The sequence below is a fragment of the Hippocampus bargibanti genome, linkage group LG22, assembly GCF_051943395.1.
Source record: "Hippocampus bargibanti isolate YZ-2025 linkage group LG22, ASM5194339v1, whole genome shotgun sequence".
NCBI classification, from domain to species: domain Eukaryota; kingdom Metazoa; phylum Chordata; class Actinopteri; order Syngnathiformes; family Syngnathidae; genus Hippocampus; species Hippocampus bargibanti.
The window spans coordinates 5,173,989-5,192,226 of NC_142755.1; the positions used below are offsets into that span (position 1 = coordinate 5,173,989).

At 43.2% G+C, this 18,238-nt stretch overlaps 3 protein-coding genes across 4 annotated transcripts; all 3 read left to right on the plus strand.

The window, feature by feature from the left end:
* The first annotated feature begins 218 nt into the window (after window positions 1-218).
* LOC148881746 (uncharacterized) lies at window positions 219-6,992 on the plus strand. Its single transcript, XM_088989297.1, is given in 11 exon segments — window positions 219-363; window positions 644-846; window positions 924-1,016; window positions 1,082-1,174; window positions 1,239-1,349; window positions 1,435-1,552; window positions 2,303-2,792; window positions 3,631-3,689; window positions 4,248-4,496; window positions 4,499-6,870; window positions 6,952-6,992. Coding segments are annotated over 10 exon segments (2,649 nt in total). The 5' UTR covers window positions 219-356; the 3' UTR covers window positions 5,725-6,870; window positions 6,952-6,992.
* A 1,077-nt stretch (window positions 6,993-8,069) lies between these two features.
* Window positions 8,070-9,693, plus strand: LOC148881747 (tetraspanin-7). Its single transcript, XM_088989048.1, has one exon. The coding sequence runs from the start codon at window positions 8,134-8,136 to the stop codon at window positions 9,220-9,222; it is 1,089 nt and encodes a 362-aa protein (XP_088845174.1). The 5' UTR covers window positions 8,070-8,133; the 3' UTR covers window positions 9,223-9,693.
* A 922-nt stretch (window positions 9,694-10,615) lies between these two features.
* Window positions 10,616-17,437, plus strand: def6c (DEF6 guanine nucleotide exchange factor c). 2 transcript variants are annotated; one of them, XM_088989298.1, is made up of 12 exons: window positions 10,616-10,749; window positions 12,471-12,611; window positions 12,692-12,877; window positions 13,591-13,821; window positions 13,886-14,032; window positions 14,564-14,672; window positions 14,744-14,949; window positions 15,331-15,438; window positions 15,505-15,671; window positions 16,513-16,735; window positions 16,799-16,889; window positions 17,095-17,437. In XM_088989298.1, exons 1-12 carry the CDS (start codon window positions 10,654-10,656, stop codon window positions 17,307-17,309), a joined length of 1,920 nt encoding a protein of 639 aa, XP_088845424.1. In that variant the 5' UTR covers window positions 10,616-10,653; the 3' UTR covers window positions 17,310-17,437. The 2 variants fall into 2 exon arrangements, with proteins under 2 accessions (XP_088845424.1, XP_088845425.1); XM_088989299.1 differs by having other exon boundaries at window positions 15,505-15,656.
* Window positions 17,438-18,238: the final 801 nt, after the last annotated feature.

Genomic DNA, 18,238 nt, shown 5'->3' on the forward strand with positions numbered 1-18,238 from the left:
ACCTTTTTATTTTGAAGCGAAAGACTTAACAAACATCCGGTAGCGCCAAAAGCTGGTTTCACGTCTAAAAACGGACAAAATAATCTCTTTTTTTGAGTAAACGTTTTAGGAAAATGAATGTAAAATTCATATTATAATTAATTAATGTGTTATTGAACTCTCAGATATGGGCAAACTCTTGTTTTGAAAAGCGGAATTTGAACACAGTCACTTTGTGAGCAAAGAAGTTTGCGTCGTTATAGCGCATGCTAAACCGTAAATTAAACGGCACCCTTTATTAAATAATATATTGTTTTGAATCAAGGACACTGAAGACTTTGCAAACAATTTAAGCTTCCTGTGAAAAAATACCGAATATGAACCGTACGTATCTGAATAACGAACTGTTGCACATACTGCATTTGTTTATGCTAGCTTGCCGTTTAGCGGGGCCCGTCTATTTAAAGCTTCTCGTCCGTCACTCATGCTCGTGGTATTGCGTCTGTGTTTCGAGCAGAAAAAGTAGGAATTATTTATACTAAGGTTACTTTAATTATCTTTAAAAAAAACAGTCAAATATGGGTTAATTGGTTTGTTTTGACACTTTTATTCATATTTGAAAAATAATTGTTGAATATCTTCTTAATGTGATTATATTTTTCAGAAGCCTGCCCACCCTTGTCCACCTTACGCCAATTAGTACCCCCTTTGCAACTGTGCTCGGCCGCCATGTGGCAGCTGGCCAAGCAGAAAGATGTGATGAACTACCAGAAACTTCAAGAGTTTGTTTACGCTGTGACTGAAGCGGTGCCAGGACTGATGAACAACAAGCAGAGATTCCAGCTCATCCTGGGCCTTCGAGCGAGGGTATACGGTCCTTGTGTTTGTTTTAAAAGGAAATACAATAGTCTTCATCTAACTGGAGTATTTTCTTGTTTTGTAAGCTGATACTAGAGCTATGCAAAGGCACCGTCCGGGGTTTTGTGGACTCTCAGATGATCCACAGCCACTTGGAGAAATTCCCAGTAACTCCAAATGTAAGTCCAGGGACGACACCATTAGCTTATTTGAATTCTCGTTCACAATATACGTGTGCTTGCAGAGCGATGTCGAGATGAAAACTGCAGAGTCCACTTTTGTCGCTTTGGTTCAGAGCCTCCTGAAGGATCCAGCGGAACGAGCTTACTTCTTTAAGGTCGGGTTAACTCCCCATGAAATTAATCTTTGGCTGTTATTGTAAATTATTCGTATCGTTATAGGAGGTGTTCCCTCTAGAATATGGAAGAAAATATGACGCGGCCCTGCATATGTTACTTTGGGAGCTGCTTTCAAAATTAGAGAAGCTGCTCCCGGTACCAGACCTCAAGCAGGTATTAATTCTACTTTGTCTTGTATTTTATTTTATTTATTTTTTATTTTTCTTAGAAATTAACAATTGATGTGTCTTAATTCCAGACTGCAGACTGGCTGGGCTCCGCTCCGGATGTTTTGAGTGAATGCCTTCATTCCACACCAGAAGAGCTGGCAGAGGTTTTTGAGCACTGCAAGGGTGCCGGGCTTTTAAAAATGCAATGTGAGTACACTTTGGAATCTTAATACCGCTGATTTTGTTGATTTTACAATACATATTGATTTATATGGCGCTTTAACAACCGCTGAAGTTGGAACAAATTGCTAACATGGAAAAAAAGGGTAAATGCTACTCCCTTGTGGAAGGGAAAAAAAAACTATACCAGAGGTCTGGCCAGTGCTTTATCGGCAAGAAAAAACAAAACCCGAACAAATTCGCGAATGGAATCATAATAGTGCTGACTTTGTTGATTTTACAATACATATTGATTTATATGGCGCTTTAACAACAGCTGAAGCTGTAACAAAGCGCCTAAAATGGACTAGTATGATATACAGGAAATAAAGCAGTCACAGAGATAGTAGAAAGCATTTAATTCTCGGTCATCCAGGTAATCAATGACAATGATTGGGCAACTGGTCTTGGATTGCATTGGATTGGATGTATCTTTATTCGTCTCGCAGTGGAGAAATTTACATTTCACAGCAGCAAAGTTATGAAAGGAAAGAAAGAAGTAAAAAAACAAAATACAGGAGCTGCTGTAAAGGCAGCCACTTACGTGGCGCCATCTTAAAGTCAAAAAAACAAACAAAAAGACTAAAAAAGCAAACAATATGACAACACAAAGACACAGAGAGTCATTCATTCTTCAGCACTTGCTGTACCCTTTTTGTGACATGAAGCAGTTCTAGATAAAAGAGGAGAGGATCAAAGTGCTTGTGTTCTTTTTTTTTTTTTTTTTTTTTTTTTCAGATGGTCCTTCGTCCACCATTGGGAGCTCCATCATGTCCGCTCTGTCCATCCCACCCTCTCAAAAATCAAACGTCGCCCAGGGTTCGGAGTCTGCCCAGAACTCCTTGAATGTTCTTCATCCTGAGCAATACAGCGTGGTGACGCTCTACACCGAAGTGGAGGTCCAAGACGTGCCAGCTGAAACTCAGACTGATTTCTACCAAGTGGAGGTCTCGCCAGCCGAAGAACCCGCCGGCGAGACGTTGGACGTGGCCAAAGCATTGGAGACGCTGACCAAAACGTTTGCACTGAGAAAAGAGAGTCTTGAAAACGACTCGACGGGCAACTGTCCATTTGCAATTCAAGATGTCTTTGAGGAGGCCAACGATGACGTTCAACGTGACACCGAAATGAAGGACTCTCCCGCGGAATACGACGCGATGGTTCACGCCACGCAACTTCCTGTCCGCGAACGCTCATCCATTCCACTAATGGACACCTCCGCTAGCTGGTATGACTTAGACGTCTATTTAACTCATTCGCTGCCATTGATGATTTTTTTTTTTGGGAATTTGTGTTTCTTGCGGGGGTGCTGATAAAGCGCTGGTCAGACCTCTGGTAATGTTTTTTCCATTCCACGAAGGGGCAGCATTTGCTTTTTGTCCATGTTAGCGCTATGTTACAGCTTCATCTGTTGTTAAAGCATTATATAATAATAATAATATATAATAATAATAATAATAATAATACATTCCATTTATAAGGTCCTTTCAAAACTCTCAAGGACACTTTACAGTCACAGGATATTTTTTTTTGCGGGTGAGCAGCGGCAGCCATACGCGCCAGTGTTCACTCAACCCGGAAGTAACTCAAATAGATAGAAAGCTAGCTATATAGCTCATAGATACATCAATAATAGTAATACATTTCATTTATAAGCCTTGCCTTTCAAAACTCCCAAGGGTATTTTACAGTCAGAGGATATTTTTTTCTGTGGGTGAGCAGCGGCAGCCACATATACACATAAGAATATATTGTATTTTGTACAACCACCCCCATTTCAAGCTCAGATAACTCCATAGCAATTTAATGGAGGAATTAACTTTTTTTTTATGAAAAAAGAGTCTAAGGTTTCTCACGCTGCATTGAAATTTTATGTAGTCCTAAAACTCAATATTCTGTGGGTCCTGCAATTTGAGTGAAAATGACAAAAACCCTGGCACCGGAGTGGACATTTTTTTTTGCACATCGTCCGGCATTGAATTACTTAAAGAGGATAATGGGTGCAGCTGGTTTTGAGTGAAAAAAAAAAAAAAAACAAACAAACAAAAAGTCCTTTTCTCCTGCAGCGTTCGAGCTGACCAACCAGTTGCCTTGTCTGTCATCGCCATGAAAGGAAGCGACAAAGGTAAGCATGTTAGCCCTATCAATGTTTTTATTTATTGATTTAGATACTGACAAGTGGCCGCCATCTTTGTTTTGCGGAATGAGCACTTGAAATGCATCTAAACGCAGTGACTAATAGCTAATTAAGAGATAGTTATTAGCTATCTATTCTCTAGCTATTAGCAATCTATTCGCTAGCTATTAACTATTCACTAGCTAATAGTTCTCTACTCACTAGGTATTAGCTATCTATTTGCTGGCTAATAGCTATCTATTTGTTATCTATTAGCTATCTATTTGCTAGCTATTAGCTATCTATTCACTAGCTATTGGCTATCTATTCACTAGCTAATAGCTATGAATTCACTATTATTAGCTATCTTTCGCTAGCTATTAGCTATCTATTCGCTAGCTCGCTCGCTTGCTATCTATTTGATTTACTTCGGGGTTGAGTGAACGCTGGCACCTGTGGCTGCCGCTGCTCACCCACAGAAAAAAACTATGCTGTGACTGTAAAGTGACCTTGAGAGTTTTTAAAGGCGCTTAGAAATGAAATGTATTATTATTATTTCACTCATAGGCGATTCCGATGAGATGACCTCCATCATCTTCACCTGCTCGCGTTGCCCCTTCCACCACTCGGACGACAACAGCCCGCCGCATTTCCACATGCAGAGCGTTCGCAGCGAAGACTACCGCAAGCTATCCGAATCCAACCAGACTCCGATTCCATCCCAATCCGATGAAATCTATACGTCCATTAAGCTTTTTCCGAAAGGAGACGCGGCGCAACCTGATATCCCGTCGGTCAACGACGACACCGTTAGCACTCGCAGGCGGCCGCCAGGCAAAAAGCCCTGACGTGCGAGACGTGCGGCAGGACGTTCACGCGCACCTCGGACGTCCGCCGCCACCAGCTGACCCACACGGGCGAGCGTCCCTTCCGCTGCTCGCAGTGCGATCGCACTTTCCAGCACTCGTGGGACCTCACCAAGCACCAGGGGAAGTCGCACGCCGCCGCCGTTACCTTCGCCTGCTCCTCGTGCCGGATGTCCTTCGCCAACCTGCGCGCGTTGACGGCCCACCACAAACGCCGCCACTCGGACGGTGTCCGCCTACCTCACATCTGCTCCATCTGCGGCCGCAGCTTCGCCTCACCCGGCAATCTCCTGGAGCACAGGAAGTCGCACGTAGCCAAACGCTACATCTGCCCGCAATGCGGCGACGGCTTCGATTCGCTATTAGCGCGCTCGCTCCATCGGCAGGCGCATCAGGTGAAGCGGCAATACAAATGCCCGCATTGCGAGAAGACGTACACGCGGCGCTCGGACGTGAAGCGCCATTTGTCCGCGCACACGGGCGAGCGGCCTCACCAGTGCGGCCAGTGCGCCAAACGCTTTTCGCTACGCTTCATGCTAGTCAAGCACCTGCGCGTCCACACGGGCGAGCGCCCCTTCCAGTGCTCGCACTGCGCCAAGAGATTCACGCTAGCGTCGGTGCTGGCGCGCCACGAGAGGATGCACACGGGCGAGAAACCCTTCCTATGCTCCCAATGCGGCAAGGCCTTCCTGTCGCAGGGCGAGCTTTCCAAACATCACCGCTCGCACGTGGACGAGCGACCGTTCGGCTGCTCGTTGTGCGACAAGCGCTTCAAGAGCAAGAAGACGCAGCAGGAGCATCTGATCTCGCACACCGGCGCCCGCCCTTACCCCTGCGCCTACTGCGGGAAAGGCTTCTCTAAACCCTCGGCGCTCACCCGGCATCACCTCATGCACACGGGCGAGAGGCCCTTCCCGTGCGGCTATTGCGACAAGTCCTTTCTCACGGCCGGCGAGGCGCAGCTGCACCGCCGCGTGCACACGGGCGAGCGGCCGTACGCCTGCGACGCCTGCGAGCTTAAATTCAAGAGCTCGTCCGAGCTGGCGTGGCACAAACGCGGGCATTCGGACGCTCCCAAGCCTCCCAAGCCCGATTGCGATCGTTGTCGGAAGAGCTTCTCATCCCGGGCCAAGTTTAAGAAACACATGGAGACTCACACAGAGCCCATCGCTGACTGATCATATTATGTTCTTTATTTTTGTTTATTTTTATGTAAATGTTATTCTATTCCTGAGATAATAACAACAATAGAGCATATGTAAGCAAAAAAAAAAGATATAAAAAGTAGTTTTTTTTCCTATCCCTGGAATGATGAAGTGTTTTTATTGGATTTAAAGGACAACCGACGTCTCCGGACAAGTTGTCCATAATTTGTAAAATGGCTTCAAATGACTTCTACTGAGCGTATTTTACAAAGATTCCACCACATATAGCTATATTTTACGTTTTTAGACTCGCGCTGAATATTCAGGAAGTCTTGGTTTTGAGTTGGTGACGAGTCCGTACGTGATGTCACTAAAGCAACGCCCCCTGACCGAAAAAAAGACACGTTGTAGCAGTCCTTCCATCACGTCAATGTATTTTGCTGTATTGTTTGGTCTGAAAACCTTGTGTTGCACCCAAAAGCTGTCAGAAGAGGGTGTCCAAGTTCCATATAAAGAATTTATCAGCCTGTGGAAACAAAGGTGGCCACAGGAGGTCGCCATTTTGTGCCTTTTTTCTGGTGAACGTTTCTCCCCAATGTTGCCTCAAAATGGCCCAAATAAATTATTTAATCGATTGCAAACATGTATGCTTTCCTCTTCAGAACTATTTGAATCATATTCATAACTGGAGGTGTAACAAGAAAGCATATTCTCCGAATCTGAAGCCATTGTTTTGATTCACAAGCAATGCAAGACGTCTTGGCGTGACGTCACGAACTGGGGGCGGGACTTTCTGAAAATACCCAATTCGCAGCTCAATTTTTTTGCAGATTTTGGACACTTTAAATCATTTTTATTGGTGTTTTGCATTTGACTAAAAATATCATACTGCGTGTTTTGGGTATTTTAGATGCTATAAAACATTTTTTCTGATATCAGTTAAGAAACAAAAAAGTGACGTCGGTTGTCCTTTTTAATGTTCAAATATCCAGGTGGGATGATAAAGAAGGTCTCCCCCCCCAAAAAAAAATGATGGTTGACTTTGTGATGTGTTTTTTTTTTTCTCATCAACCATTTTAGGTGCTGTGCCTCCCGGCCGAAGTGGCAGCATTTGCTCATCAAAGCTATTTTCAGAAAGCGGGAGGAGGAAGCTCTTAAATCTCAAGCCTGTTGTGGCAGGTGAGTCATTTCTCTAGTCATCACATATTTCACATAAAATATAGTTTGTGGTAATTGCACTAAATTAGATTTTTTCGGCAGATTTGCTATGACGGAAAATGATCGTCTTTCACAAAATGGCGGTGAGTCCATATTTTGTTCCCATTATTTCGAGTTCAGAGAATTCCAGATACGAACACATTTTATCGGCGCATTTATGGTAGTAACGAAATGTAGATGGTTGGAGAAGAAAAAAAAATCGAATGCACCATTTGCCACTTTAAATGCAATAAACGGGCATAAATTCGACATCTGTGTATCATACCTGTCAATCGGCCATATTTTGCCGTTTCCTGTACAATTTTTTGCACATTTTTTTAGATATGTACGGTGTTATGGTCATTATTAATGAAGCAGGAATCAAAAGTCAAAGCAAAAAGATTCTTTAGTCTTTGGGACGGCACAAAATGTAACACAAGAGACAGGAGGGCCTTGTTGGGAGAGCTTTTATAAAGACGGACAGGATGTGACATCATGTAAAGATGGACAGAATGTTGACCTGTTGACAGGAAGTCCGAGAAAATAAAATGGTGTAGAAAAGATGTTTGGAATGTGTTCGTATAGTGAATTGCCATAACATACGCCATACAAGAAAGTTTGTATGGAAAACGCAAAAATTGTTAAATATAATTTTTATATATTTTCGATTCCATTTTTGTCATTAATAATAATTATAATGATAATAATAATGATGATAAAAATAATGATGATGATAATACATTTCATTTAGAAGTGCCTTTCAAAACTCTCAAGGTCACTTTACAGTCACAGGATATTTTTTCTGCGGGTGAGCAGCGGCAGCCACATGCGCCGGCGTTCACTCAACCCGGAATATAATAATGATAATGATAACAATAATCATAATCATGATTATATTTTGTATATTTTTTTGTTTTTTGTAAGACAAAAAGTTTGTAAGTTGAGGTGTTTGTAAGTTGAGGTCTCACTGTATGCTGTAACTTATTAAAAATATTCATGTTTACATGTGAAATTTAGTTCATAAAATTGCGCAATGAAATATGACATGCATATTTTTTTTTCTCAGTAAATAAGGAAAAAATTGAGCCGCTAGTAAGGTCACAGTGTCTCGCAGGTTGACAGGTATGGTGCTGACGTCATGCGTGGGGTGGGTGGGTGGGGGGTGTTATCGGTCATAAAGAAGAAAAAAAGCTAAGGGGAGTGAGGTGCATAAAATGGAGTGTGGATAAATCCCAAGCGGGGACGATGAGCTCGCCACTGCCTCGCCATTTACTCTCCGCCCGGCCGAGCCCCAACAGGGATGTTTCGGAGCGAAACGGCGATCAGCTAGCCGTCCGTAGACTGAGTTTCAACCTCCTCGCGCAACCCCATTACCCTCGCCGCGCTTCCGCCATTCCCGGCTACCTTCTGTCAACCTACCAAGAGCAGGAAGATCACCTTTTTGTGGGCCACCAGGAGCACCGCCGTCTTTCTTCACCGCCTGAGATTTCTTGGGTGCCCCCCTCACCCGCACATCAGCCGCCTACTCCCGCCGCAGCTCCTCGCCGGCGAGCGTTGGGCGTCATGCACCTCCTCCGTTTGGGTCTCCTGGCCTTCAGCTGCCTTTTTTGGGCGGCGGGATTGGCTCTTTTCACCCTGGGCGTGTGGGCGCAGATCTCCCTGGCGGACTTCATGCTGCTATCGTCCAACCGCTACCCCAACGCGCCCGTCATCCTGCTGCTCACCGGCGCCGCCGTCACCATCTGGGGCTTCCTCGGTTGTTTGGGCGTGGCGGCTAATCTTCCGTATCTTCTGAGGGCTTACGGCGTCTTCCAGTTAGCCGCGCTAGTGGCGGGATTGGCCGGCGGGCTGTGCGGGCTCTTCTACCGGGAAGATATCGCAGGAGGGTTTCGTAGCGGCCTGCAGCGAGCCGTATCCGGCTACGCGGAGGACGACGGTCGCGCCGACGCGCTGGATAGCTTGCAGAGGGCGCTGCGCTGCTGCGGCGGCGAAGGATGGAGAGACTGGCTGACGTCCGATTGGGCCCTCCAGCACGCCATCTTCCCCCCCAGCGAGAACGGCACCCTGGGGTCCTTGCCGGATAGCTGCTGCATGCGTCGCAAAGGCTGCAGGAATAGGCCGCTACCCTCGGAGGACGACGGCGGCGCGGTGGCGGCGGGCGTTCACCTTCACGGGTGCTTCCGGAAAGTCTTCAGCTTGGTCAACGACAACGTCTTCCATATCGCCGCTACCGTGATGGGTTTGGCGTTGACGCAAATTGGCGGCATCGCTCTGGCGTGTATTTTGGCCAGCCGCTTGGCGCCGCCGCCGCCGCAACGCGTGATGGAAAATTGACACCCCCATTCATTGTTTACGATTCAAGTATTGTGGAGTTTGACATTCATTAAAATAAAAATAAGAAAATAAAAATGGCGGCCCCGCCCTAAAAAAGACCTTTTTACATTTTAACTCATTCACTGCCATTCACGAATTTATTCGGGAATTGAAAATATGACATAGAGTGCCATTCCCAAGTTTGTTCAGGGTGGGTTTTTTTTTTTCATGCTTGTGTGCTGATAAAGCGCTGGCCATGGCCTCTGTCAATGTTCCTTCTTTTTCCTTTTTTTTCCATGTTAGCGCTTTGTTACACCATCAGCTGTCGTTAAAGCACTGGGTTGTTATGGAGAGTCATTACCTGAATTGCTTTTTTGGAATTCACATGACCCGGATTAGGAGGGTGGGTTTTACTTCCTATAGAAAAACAAAAGGTGCTCACGATAACATGTGAAAAGTTTGTCTTAAGTGTTGTCTGAAAAAAAATTATTGGAATTAAATATCGATTTACTCAATGTTGACTTTATTTGTATTTTTTCCTAGCGTTACGTTAGCCGCTAACCTCATCTAGCAATTTGTCAAATAAGGATGCTTTCAATGCCTTGGAATTTATAATTTCAACTCCCAATGTCTTTCTGATTGTACCTTTTTTTTTTCTCTTGTGTATCTCCACAGAAATAAAGCACGGCGGCGGAATGTCCTACGCGTCCACAATTAACACCGATGACCGTCAGAGATTGCGTTATTGATCAAACCCGGCCAAGGTGAAGGACCCCCTCACCCCTCCCTAAACAGCCATTAAATTCTACCTTTGTCGCCGCCCGTTAATTGCAAAACGGGAACACAACGGCAAATCATCATTAGCGCCGCCCCCGCGTCGGTAAGTATATTATTTTCGGGTTAGCTCGCCATGCTATTGATTAGCCTACATTTCCGTCTGTCGTGCCTGGCTGACCTCGTTCGACCTGATTGTGACCCGTTTATTCGAACACAGGAAGTCCAGGCCAACAGGAACTGGTACATGTGTCAAATGTCATGAAAAAGCAGATTTTAGGAAGTCCCCCAACTTTACTTCCTTCCTGGAAAAAAATACATTGGGGACATGCCCAAATATGGGCGTGTCCACTGAATCCTCTTATTCGCTTTGTGTTTTAGGCTGCGAGGAATTTCAAGCCACCACCTTCTGACCCGAATTCTTTGGAATGTGGAAAAAAGACCCCCCCCCCCCCCCCGCCGACCACACCCCCAGTTTGGAAAATCCCCACTTTACAACAGTATACATGTTTTCCCTTCAATTTGCACTTTGCACCGCAGGCCGCGTGAGAGACGGCGCATCGGGCGACCTCACCCGCCCCCCACCCCCGCCGCCACAGCTGCAAAGGAGCTAAGCTGCGCGCGCCGATTTATAAAAGGGGGGGGGGGGGGGGGGGGGGGGAAATGTAAAAGCAAAACATGGACTTGAAATCGGAGCTGCTCAAGTCCATCTGGTACGCTTTCACTTCGCTGGATGTGGAGAAGTGTGGAAAAGTGTCCAAATCTCAGCTGAAGGTAAGCCGATAGTGTTTTGTTTTGTATTTCAATGGCCGCTGTCGATAAGGGAGGGGGTGGAAGGGCAAAGGGCAACAAAGTCGACTGACATTTTTTTTCTCTGCTAAGCTTCTCTCCGTTAATTTATTTATTTTCCGCCAAAGGGGAGTTATCTGAGGTCCTAATGTTTGACATCACCGCCACTTGTTAAAAATAAATACATAAATAACAATAGTCACGGGACATTTTTTTGCTAAAGTGTTAGCTCGACTAGGTAAAAAGAATCTAGGGAACTTGTAGAAAGCTGTCCTGACTTGTCGCAGGCTATGCCTGCACCTCTTCAGGTGTGTTTATGCCCGAACGTTGAAGAAAAAAAAGAGGTCAAAAATGTTTATGTGGATGGTAACTTATAATTTAATATCAGGTCACACTTATTTATATCTATTTTTAAATTGATTTGGTTTGGATTGGATGTACCTTTATTGGTCTCGCAGTGGAGACATTTACATTTCACAGCAGCAAAGTTATGAAAGGAAGAGGAAAGGAAAGAAAGAAGTAGAAAAAGAAAATCATAATAATAATACATTTCATTTATAAGCGCCTTTCAAAACTCTCAAGGACACTTTACAGTCGCAGGATTTTTTTTTTTTTTTTTTTTTTTTTTTTTTTTTTGCGGGTGAGCAGCGGCAGCCACACGCGCTAGCGTTCACTCAACCCGGAATTAACATAAAGTTTAAAAAAAACTAAACAAATAATATGACAACACAAAGATAGGTATTTAGTATGTTTTTTCTTTTAGTCTGAATATTTTATTCTATTTTTTAGTACTTTAAAAAAAAAATCACATGTTTACCATATTTACTACCAGGGTTTTTGTCATTTTCACTCAATTTGCAGGACCTACAGAATATTGAGTTTTAGAACGACGTAAACATTCAATGCAGCGTGAGAAACCTTTGATTTTCTTGTTTCATCAGAAAAAGAAATAGTTGATTCCTAAGTTATATGGGTCTGGAGTTATCTGAGCTTGAAATGGGGGCAGATGTACAAAATGCAATACAATACATACATATTGATTAAAATAGCGCTTTAACGACATTCTGGAGCTGTAACTAAGCGCTAACATGGACAAAAGGCCAATGCTGCACCCTCGTGGAAGGGGGAAAAACATTGCACGGGGTCTGACCAGCGCTTTATCGGCACCTCCCGGCAAGAATAAAACCAAAACCTGAACACATTGGGATTGGTGCTCCAAGTCACGCTTTTCAATTCCCGAATAAATTCAGGAATGGCAGCGAATGAGTTAATATCTATTATATTGTTTCAATTTCGTTTGTTTATATATTTATTTATGTATTTATTTATTTATTAGTATAATGAATCTTTTTATCGACATTAAATATTTGTTGATTACATTTTTGTATTACATAATTATTATTATTATTTTTATTAAATAATAATAATAATAATAATAATAATTATTTTTTATTAAATAATAATTATTATAATAATAATTATTATTATTGTATTAATACATTTTTTTGGGTGCGGATTGGCATTGAAAAAAATGATTTATTTATTTTCCTGTTGGTTGTTGACATCTTCTGTACAAACCGCCATTTCTGAATACTGTATTTACTTTTATCTTCTCATAAAATTAAGGAACGTCTTATTCACTATTTTTTATATCAAACCTTTTATGATTTTTTTTTATTTATGTATTTATTTTTTCGGTCTCGTAGGTGCTTTCCCACAACCTGTACACGGTACTGAACATCCCACACGACCCGGTGGCCTTAGAGGAGCACTTCCAGGATGACGATGACGGGCCAGTGTCCAATCACGGCTACATGCCCTACCTCAATAAATACATCCTGGATAAGGTATTTAAAAAAAAAAAAAAAAAACGCTGTCGGTACCACAATGCTAAGGTATCGTTTTCAGAACAAACTTTGTGTCGCAGGTGAAAGAAGGCACGTTCGACAAGGAGAAGTTTGACGACCTGTGCTGGATGATGACCATGAAGAAGAACCGAAAGGGGCCTCCGGCGGAGGGGGCGTTGCTGTCTGAGAGGAACTGCTTTAAGCTTTTTTGCCTGTTCAATCTGCTTTCCGAGGATCGCTATCCGCTGGTTATGATCCCGCAGGAGGTAAGCGGAAAAGCTGGGTGGGACGTTTTTGACCTAATGAGGCTTTTCCTTCCTGTCATTTACTTAGAAACTGTTATTTATTTTTTGCTGGGGGGTGTGTCCTATTTGACTTTATTTATTATGCATTTGCCCCTTTTTTTTATTGATTGAAAAAATGCAAAAGCAAGCATGGCTAAAAAAAAAAATCTGTCGTAAACTCATTCACTGCCACACGATATGCAAAAATGTGTCCCCTCCAGTGCCAGGGTTTTTGTCATTGTTACTCAAATTGCAGGACCCACAGAATATTGACTTTTAGGATTACATAAACATTCAGTGTAGCGTTAGAAAACATTATCTATCTTATTTGATCAGAAAAAAAATCGTTAATTCCTAAGTTATATGGGTATGGAGTTATCTGAGCTTGAAATGGGGTCAGATGTACAAAATACAATACGTATTGATTAGCAACAGCCGAATGTGCTAACATGGACAAAAGGCAAATTGTGCCCCCTTGTGGAAGGGAAAAACATTACCAGAGGTCTGACCAACGCTTTATCGACACCCCTTGCAAAACCTGAACAAATTCGGGAATGGCTCTCCATGTTATATTTTAAATTCCTAAATAGATTTGGGAATGGCAGCGAATAAGTTTTTTTTTTTTTAAGTACTCGTCGGGGTTCCGATTGATTGTATCACACAGATGATAACAATACAAATCATTATTGATCAAGGTGGAGTATCTGCTCAAGAAAATCTCCAGCGCCATGAGTCAGGAGTGGGACGGCAAACCCTTGGATGACCTCCTCTCCCAAAATCCCGCCTTGCACGAAGACGGCTTGTCCGTCTGGAGCTTCTTGGACCACGTGGACGCCGGACGCCTTCTACGCGTCACTAGCGCTGAAGCGTTCAGCTTGGCTTTGCACGAAGTCTTCTTGGAGATGTACCACAACGTCCTGAAACGGGTCAGCCTGGCCGCCGTTTAACCACATTTGGGCGTGTGATTAAAATGTAAAATGGCGTCGGCAGGGCTACATGTGGAAAAAGGGCCACGTGCGGCGGAACTGGACGGAGCGCTGGTTCGTGCTCAAGCCGTCCTCCATGGCGTACTACGTGGGTGAGAACCTGAAAGACAAACGAGGGGAGATCCAGTTGGACAAAACCTGCGTCATCGAGGTCGGTAGCCGTGCCGGATAGCGTCCGCGCGCTAGCTTTTTCCGCGAGCTAGTTTTGTCCGCACGTTAGCTACGTCTGCGCGCTAGCTAGGTCCGCGCGCTAGCTATGTTCGCCTCTGTTAGAACTGTTAGAACTAGTTATATAAGGTAAACTCCACACACACACACACACACACACATATATATATATATATATATATATATATATATATATATATATATATATATATATATATATATGTATATATATATATATATGTGTGAGTGTGTGGAGAATGTGCATATATAAAATAGTCCTATCAGCCTCGCTAGCTATGTCCCCCTCACTAGCCACGGCCGCCTCGCGAGCCACATCCGCCTCGCTAGCTACGTCCGCCTCGCTAACTACGTCCGCCTCGCTACTTACACCCGCCTCGCTATCAACGCCCGCCTCGCTGAATACATCCGCCTCGCTAGCTACGCCCGCCTCGCTAACTACGTCCGCCTCGCTAGCTACGTCCGCCTCGCTAGCATCATTTCTTGGTCATTTCAGACCATTCCCGACAGAGAAGGAAAGCGTTGCCTATTCTGCGTCAAAACCCACAACAAAACCTACGAGATGAGCGCGTCGGACCAGAAACAGAAAGTGGATTGGACTCAAGGTGGGCACAACACCCCGTCGCGATGAACCCGGATCAAAACACGACGTGCTGTGCCGTTTTTGCACCTCCAGCCGTACAGACGGCGCTACGTCTTCAGAGCGAGGGTAAGACGTCGCTACACCGCGAACTGAAAGCCAAGAGGCGGGTGCAACGGGAGCATAGCCAACGGGAGCGCAGCTGTAGCGCCCGTAGCAGCTGTAGCAGCCAATCGGAGGATTCCAGCACGGTGGAGGCGGAACGGACCGAGAAGGACCTGGAGATCGAAAGTATCATACAGGTCAGAACCACAAACACCTCATCAGAATCAGAATGATCTTTATTGGCCAACTATGTAGAACACGCTGCACTAGTATCATTATAAAAACATTGCAAAGAGGCACTATACAGTTATATTTGGGTTACTGTTTAGAGCGTTAATGGCGACGGAGGAAGAAGCTGTTTAAAAGTCTGCTGGATTTAGTGCCTGAGGGGAGTCGCTGGAAAATGTGGTGAGCAGGGTGCGGAGGGTCCAGTAGTATTTTCCCCGCCCTTGTTTCAATTATTGCAGTGTGCAAGTTCTCTAGAGTGTGTAGGGCGGTGCTAATGATTCATTCTAATCTTTTTTTAATTCCTCTTAAAAAATGATATTTGCCAACGACCGCCATTTTGTGTCTCGCAGCACGCACGGGAACTCGAAACCCGACGGCGGGAAGTGGAAGAGCGAGAGAGGAGAAAGCAAAGGGAGGTGCAGATGGAGCTGGAGAGACAACTGGAGGAGGCCCAGATGGTCAGTTTGCCATATTATTGTGTTATTTGATCATTTTCAGTATAATAATTGCACATTTGATGCAAGATGAGGGAGAGCATGAGAGCGGAGATGCAGGAGAGGGCCAAGGAGGCTGAGCAGCAGCGTCAGAGAATTCAAGAGCTGGAGGTCACGCAGCGCAAAATGGAGGCCGCTCTCAACATGGAGATTCAGGCACGAATGGAGGAGGAGAGAGCCAGGCAGGAACTGGAGAGGTCACAAACACACACAAACACACACATACGCAGTTTTATGGGCCTTTTAAATTAAATGTATTCTTCTTATTCTTATTCTTATTCTTATTCTTATTCTTATTCTTATTCTTGTTCTTGTTCTTGTTCTTCTTCTTCTACTACTTATTATTATTATTATTATTATTATTATTATTATTATTATTATTATTATTATTATTATTAGTGGTATTAGTTTTAGTATTAATATTATTGACAAATGCACATTTTTACCTGGATCAAATCTGCCTAGCAACAAGTGACAAAGGTGGTCTGAAAATATTGTTTCTATCTATAATAATAATAATAATAATAATAATAATAATAATAACGTGAATGAACTGTGTACTTATATGGTACTTTTGCTACCTGGGTTAAATTTAGGTGCACAATTGGATGAAAGAGAGAGGAGAATCTGGTTATTTCAAAATAAAAGATGTTTCAAAATACAAAACCGCTCGACTCATTTAATAAATAATAATAACAAACGTGAATCTACTACGTACTCATATAGAACTTTTGCTAACTGTGTTAAATTTGGGCTCGAAATGAGCAGCTGAAATGGAGAGGAGAATCCGTTTATTTCAAAATAAAATATGTTTCAAAATAAATGACTTCTCCACTCATTTAATAAATAATAATAATAACAAACATTAATCAACTGTGTACTCATATAGAACTTTTGCTAGCTGGGTTAAATTTGGGTCCGAAATGAAGAAATGAAATAGAGAGGAGAATCCAGTTATTTCAAAATAAAAGCTGTTTCAAATTAAAAGACCGCTCGACTCATTTAATAATTTGTAATTCTTCCTCATCCCACTTGCAGGCTGCTCGAGGCCGAGGAGGAGAAGAAACAACAATTCCAGCTCCTCCAGGAGCAGCAGCGTGTTATTTGCAACCTCAGCATCCATGAAGACGGCGACATCCCCGCCGTGGACCATCATCACGACCATAGCGCCGACCTCCATGCCCCCGATGCCCTTCATTCTGCTTCCCTTGAGCTCCAGGATCTGCAGGCGTCACGGCAGAGAAGCCACCAGCACTTGGAGGTAGAGATATCCCAGTCTTATCCTACTCTTAAGGCCATTTTCACTTAGATTTCCAAATTCCAGGAAGTACAGGAGAAGCTGAGGAACGCTAGTCAACATGTCCGCCACTGGAACGTCCAACTGAACCGCCTCATGAAGCCCATCGGCCCTGGAGGTGAACTCCCTCAACATACTTTTGTTCTTTTTTACACATTATGTCGCGATTGAGATGCATGTATTCTTTATCCTCTGTGATGAGTGACTCATATTACTGCAGCTTACTTTTTTGGAGGGTTTTCAGAGGACATAACTAACGGAAAAATAGGATTTAAAGTAAATATGAGCTAAGTCACTGTCCAATCTGATATGTCTCATTGTAGACCGTTTGGAACGTCGCCCTACCAAACATTTGTGCCCCAAGAAGGAAGGCGCCCTCGCGAGTAACGAATTCATCTCCAAATTCAAGATACAACAAGGTACACACAGTAGCAACGCACCCGACGAGTACACAGATACGCTGGAGGAAAACATGGAAGCCACACACCTGTCGGATGACTCTGAAGAAGCGACGGAAACTTCCAACGGAACAATCTGACCACGTGGAAATGAGAAGTGGGCTGGTATTTATAGTGACACGACAGGGTGATGTACACATTCCAAGAGGATTTGCGTTTTTCTTTTCCCGTTTTTTTTTGCACAATAAATACGTTGATGGCTCATCAATGTGGCATCATGGCGCCAATTGATTTATGATAAAACATTCGGTATATTAAATAATCATGAATTTTTACTAAATAATTTCTTCTCAGGTTATTTATCTCACTGAATTTATAAAAAAAAACAATCATTCGTAACAGAAAAAATAGTCTTTTCTAACTAAGAAGTGCAGTGGAACGGTCGCGGCTTGGAATTGAAGCGGATTTACGTGGCATAGGAAATCCCTTTTTGTCAATGGATGCTTCAGCTTCATGTTTGCTTTCAACATTTAGCTTCTAGCAGATGTGCACATTTCACCATGACGTGCCTGATCCACTGGTGAAAAGGAAGCTTTGATCCTCGCCTCTTTCATCTAGAACTGCTTCATGCAACAAAGAAGGTGCAGGAAGACTGTATGTGTCTTTTGTGTTGTGTCATATTATTTGTTTTTTTGTTTGTTTTTGACTTCAAGATGGCGCCGGGAGAGTTGCTAACTTTACAGCAACTCCTGGATTTTGTTGTTGCTGCTGTGAAATGTACATTTCTCCACTGTGAGACAAATAAAGTTGTATCTAATCTAATCTAATCTAGTTATACAAGAAAAAAATAATAATTATACATTTCATATACGTATGAATATATACATATGTATAACAATAACAATAAAATGTATTTTAGAAGAAAATTGGCATTAAATAATAGATTTAATTTACAAGCGCCTTTCAAATCCTCCAATGACACTTTACAATTGAAATAACGAATCACCAGAACAATAAAACCATAAAAATAAAATGATAAATGATAAAAAAACGGATTAAATGTTATTTT

What these genes read in the sequence shown, in the direction of transcription:
- LOC148881747 (XM_088989048.1), top strand. Translation starts at nt 8,134, where the DNA reads ATGAGCTCGCCACTGCCTCGCCATTTACTCTCCGCCCGGCCGAGCCCC.
- def6c (XM_088989298.1), top strand. Translation starts at nt 10,654, where the DNA reads ATGGACTTGAAATCGGAGCTGCTCAAGTCCATCTGGTACGCTTTCACT. An exon ending in AACTGGAGGAGGCCCAGATG is followed by an intron (nt 15,439 to 15,504) that starts GTCAGTTTGCCA and finishes ATTTGATGCAAG; the next exon opens with ATGAGGGAGAGCATGAGAGC. An exon ending in GAAGCCACCAGCACTTGGAG is followed by an intron (nt 16,736 to 16,798) that starts GTAGAGATATCC and finishes TCCAAATTCCAG; the next exon opens with GAAGTACAGGAGAAGCTGAG.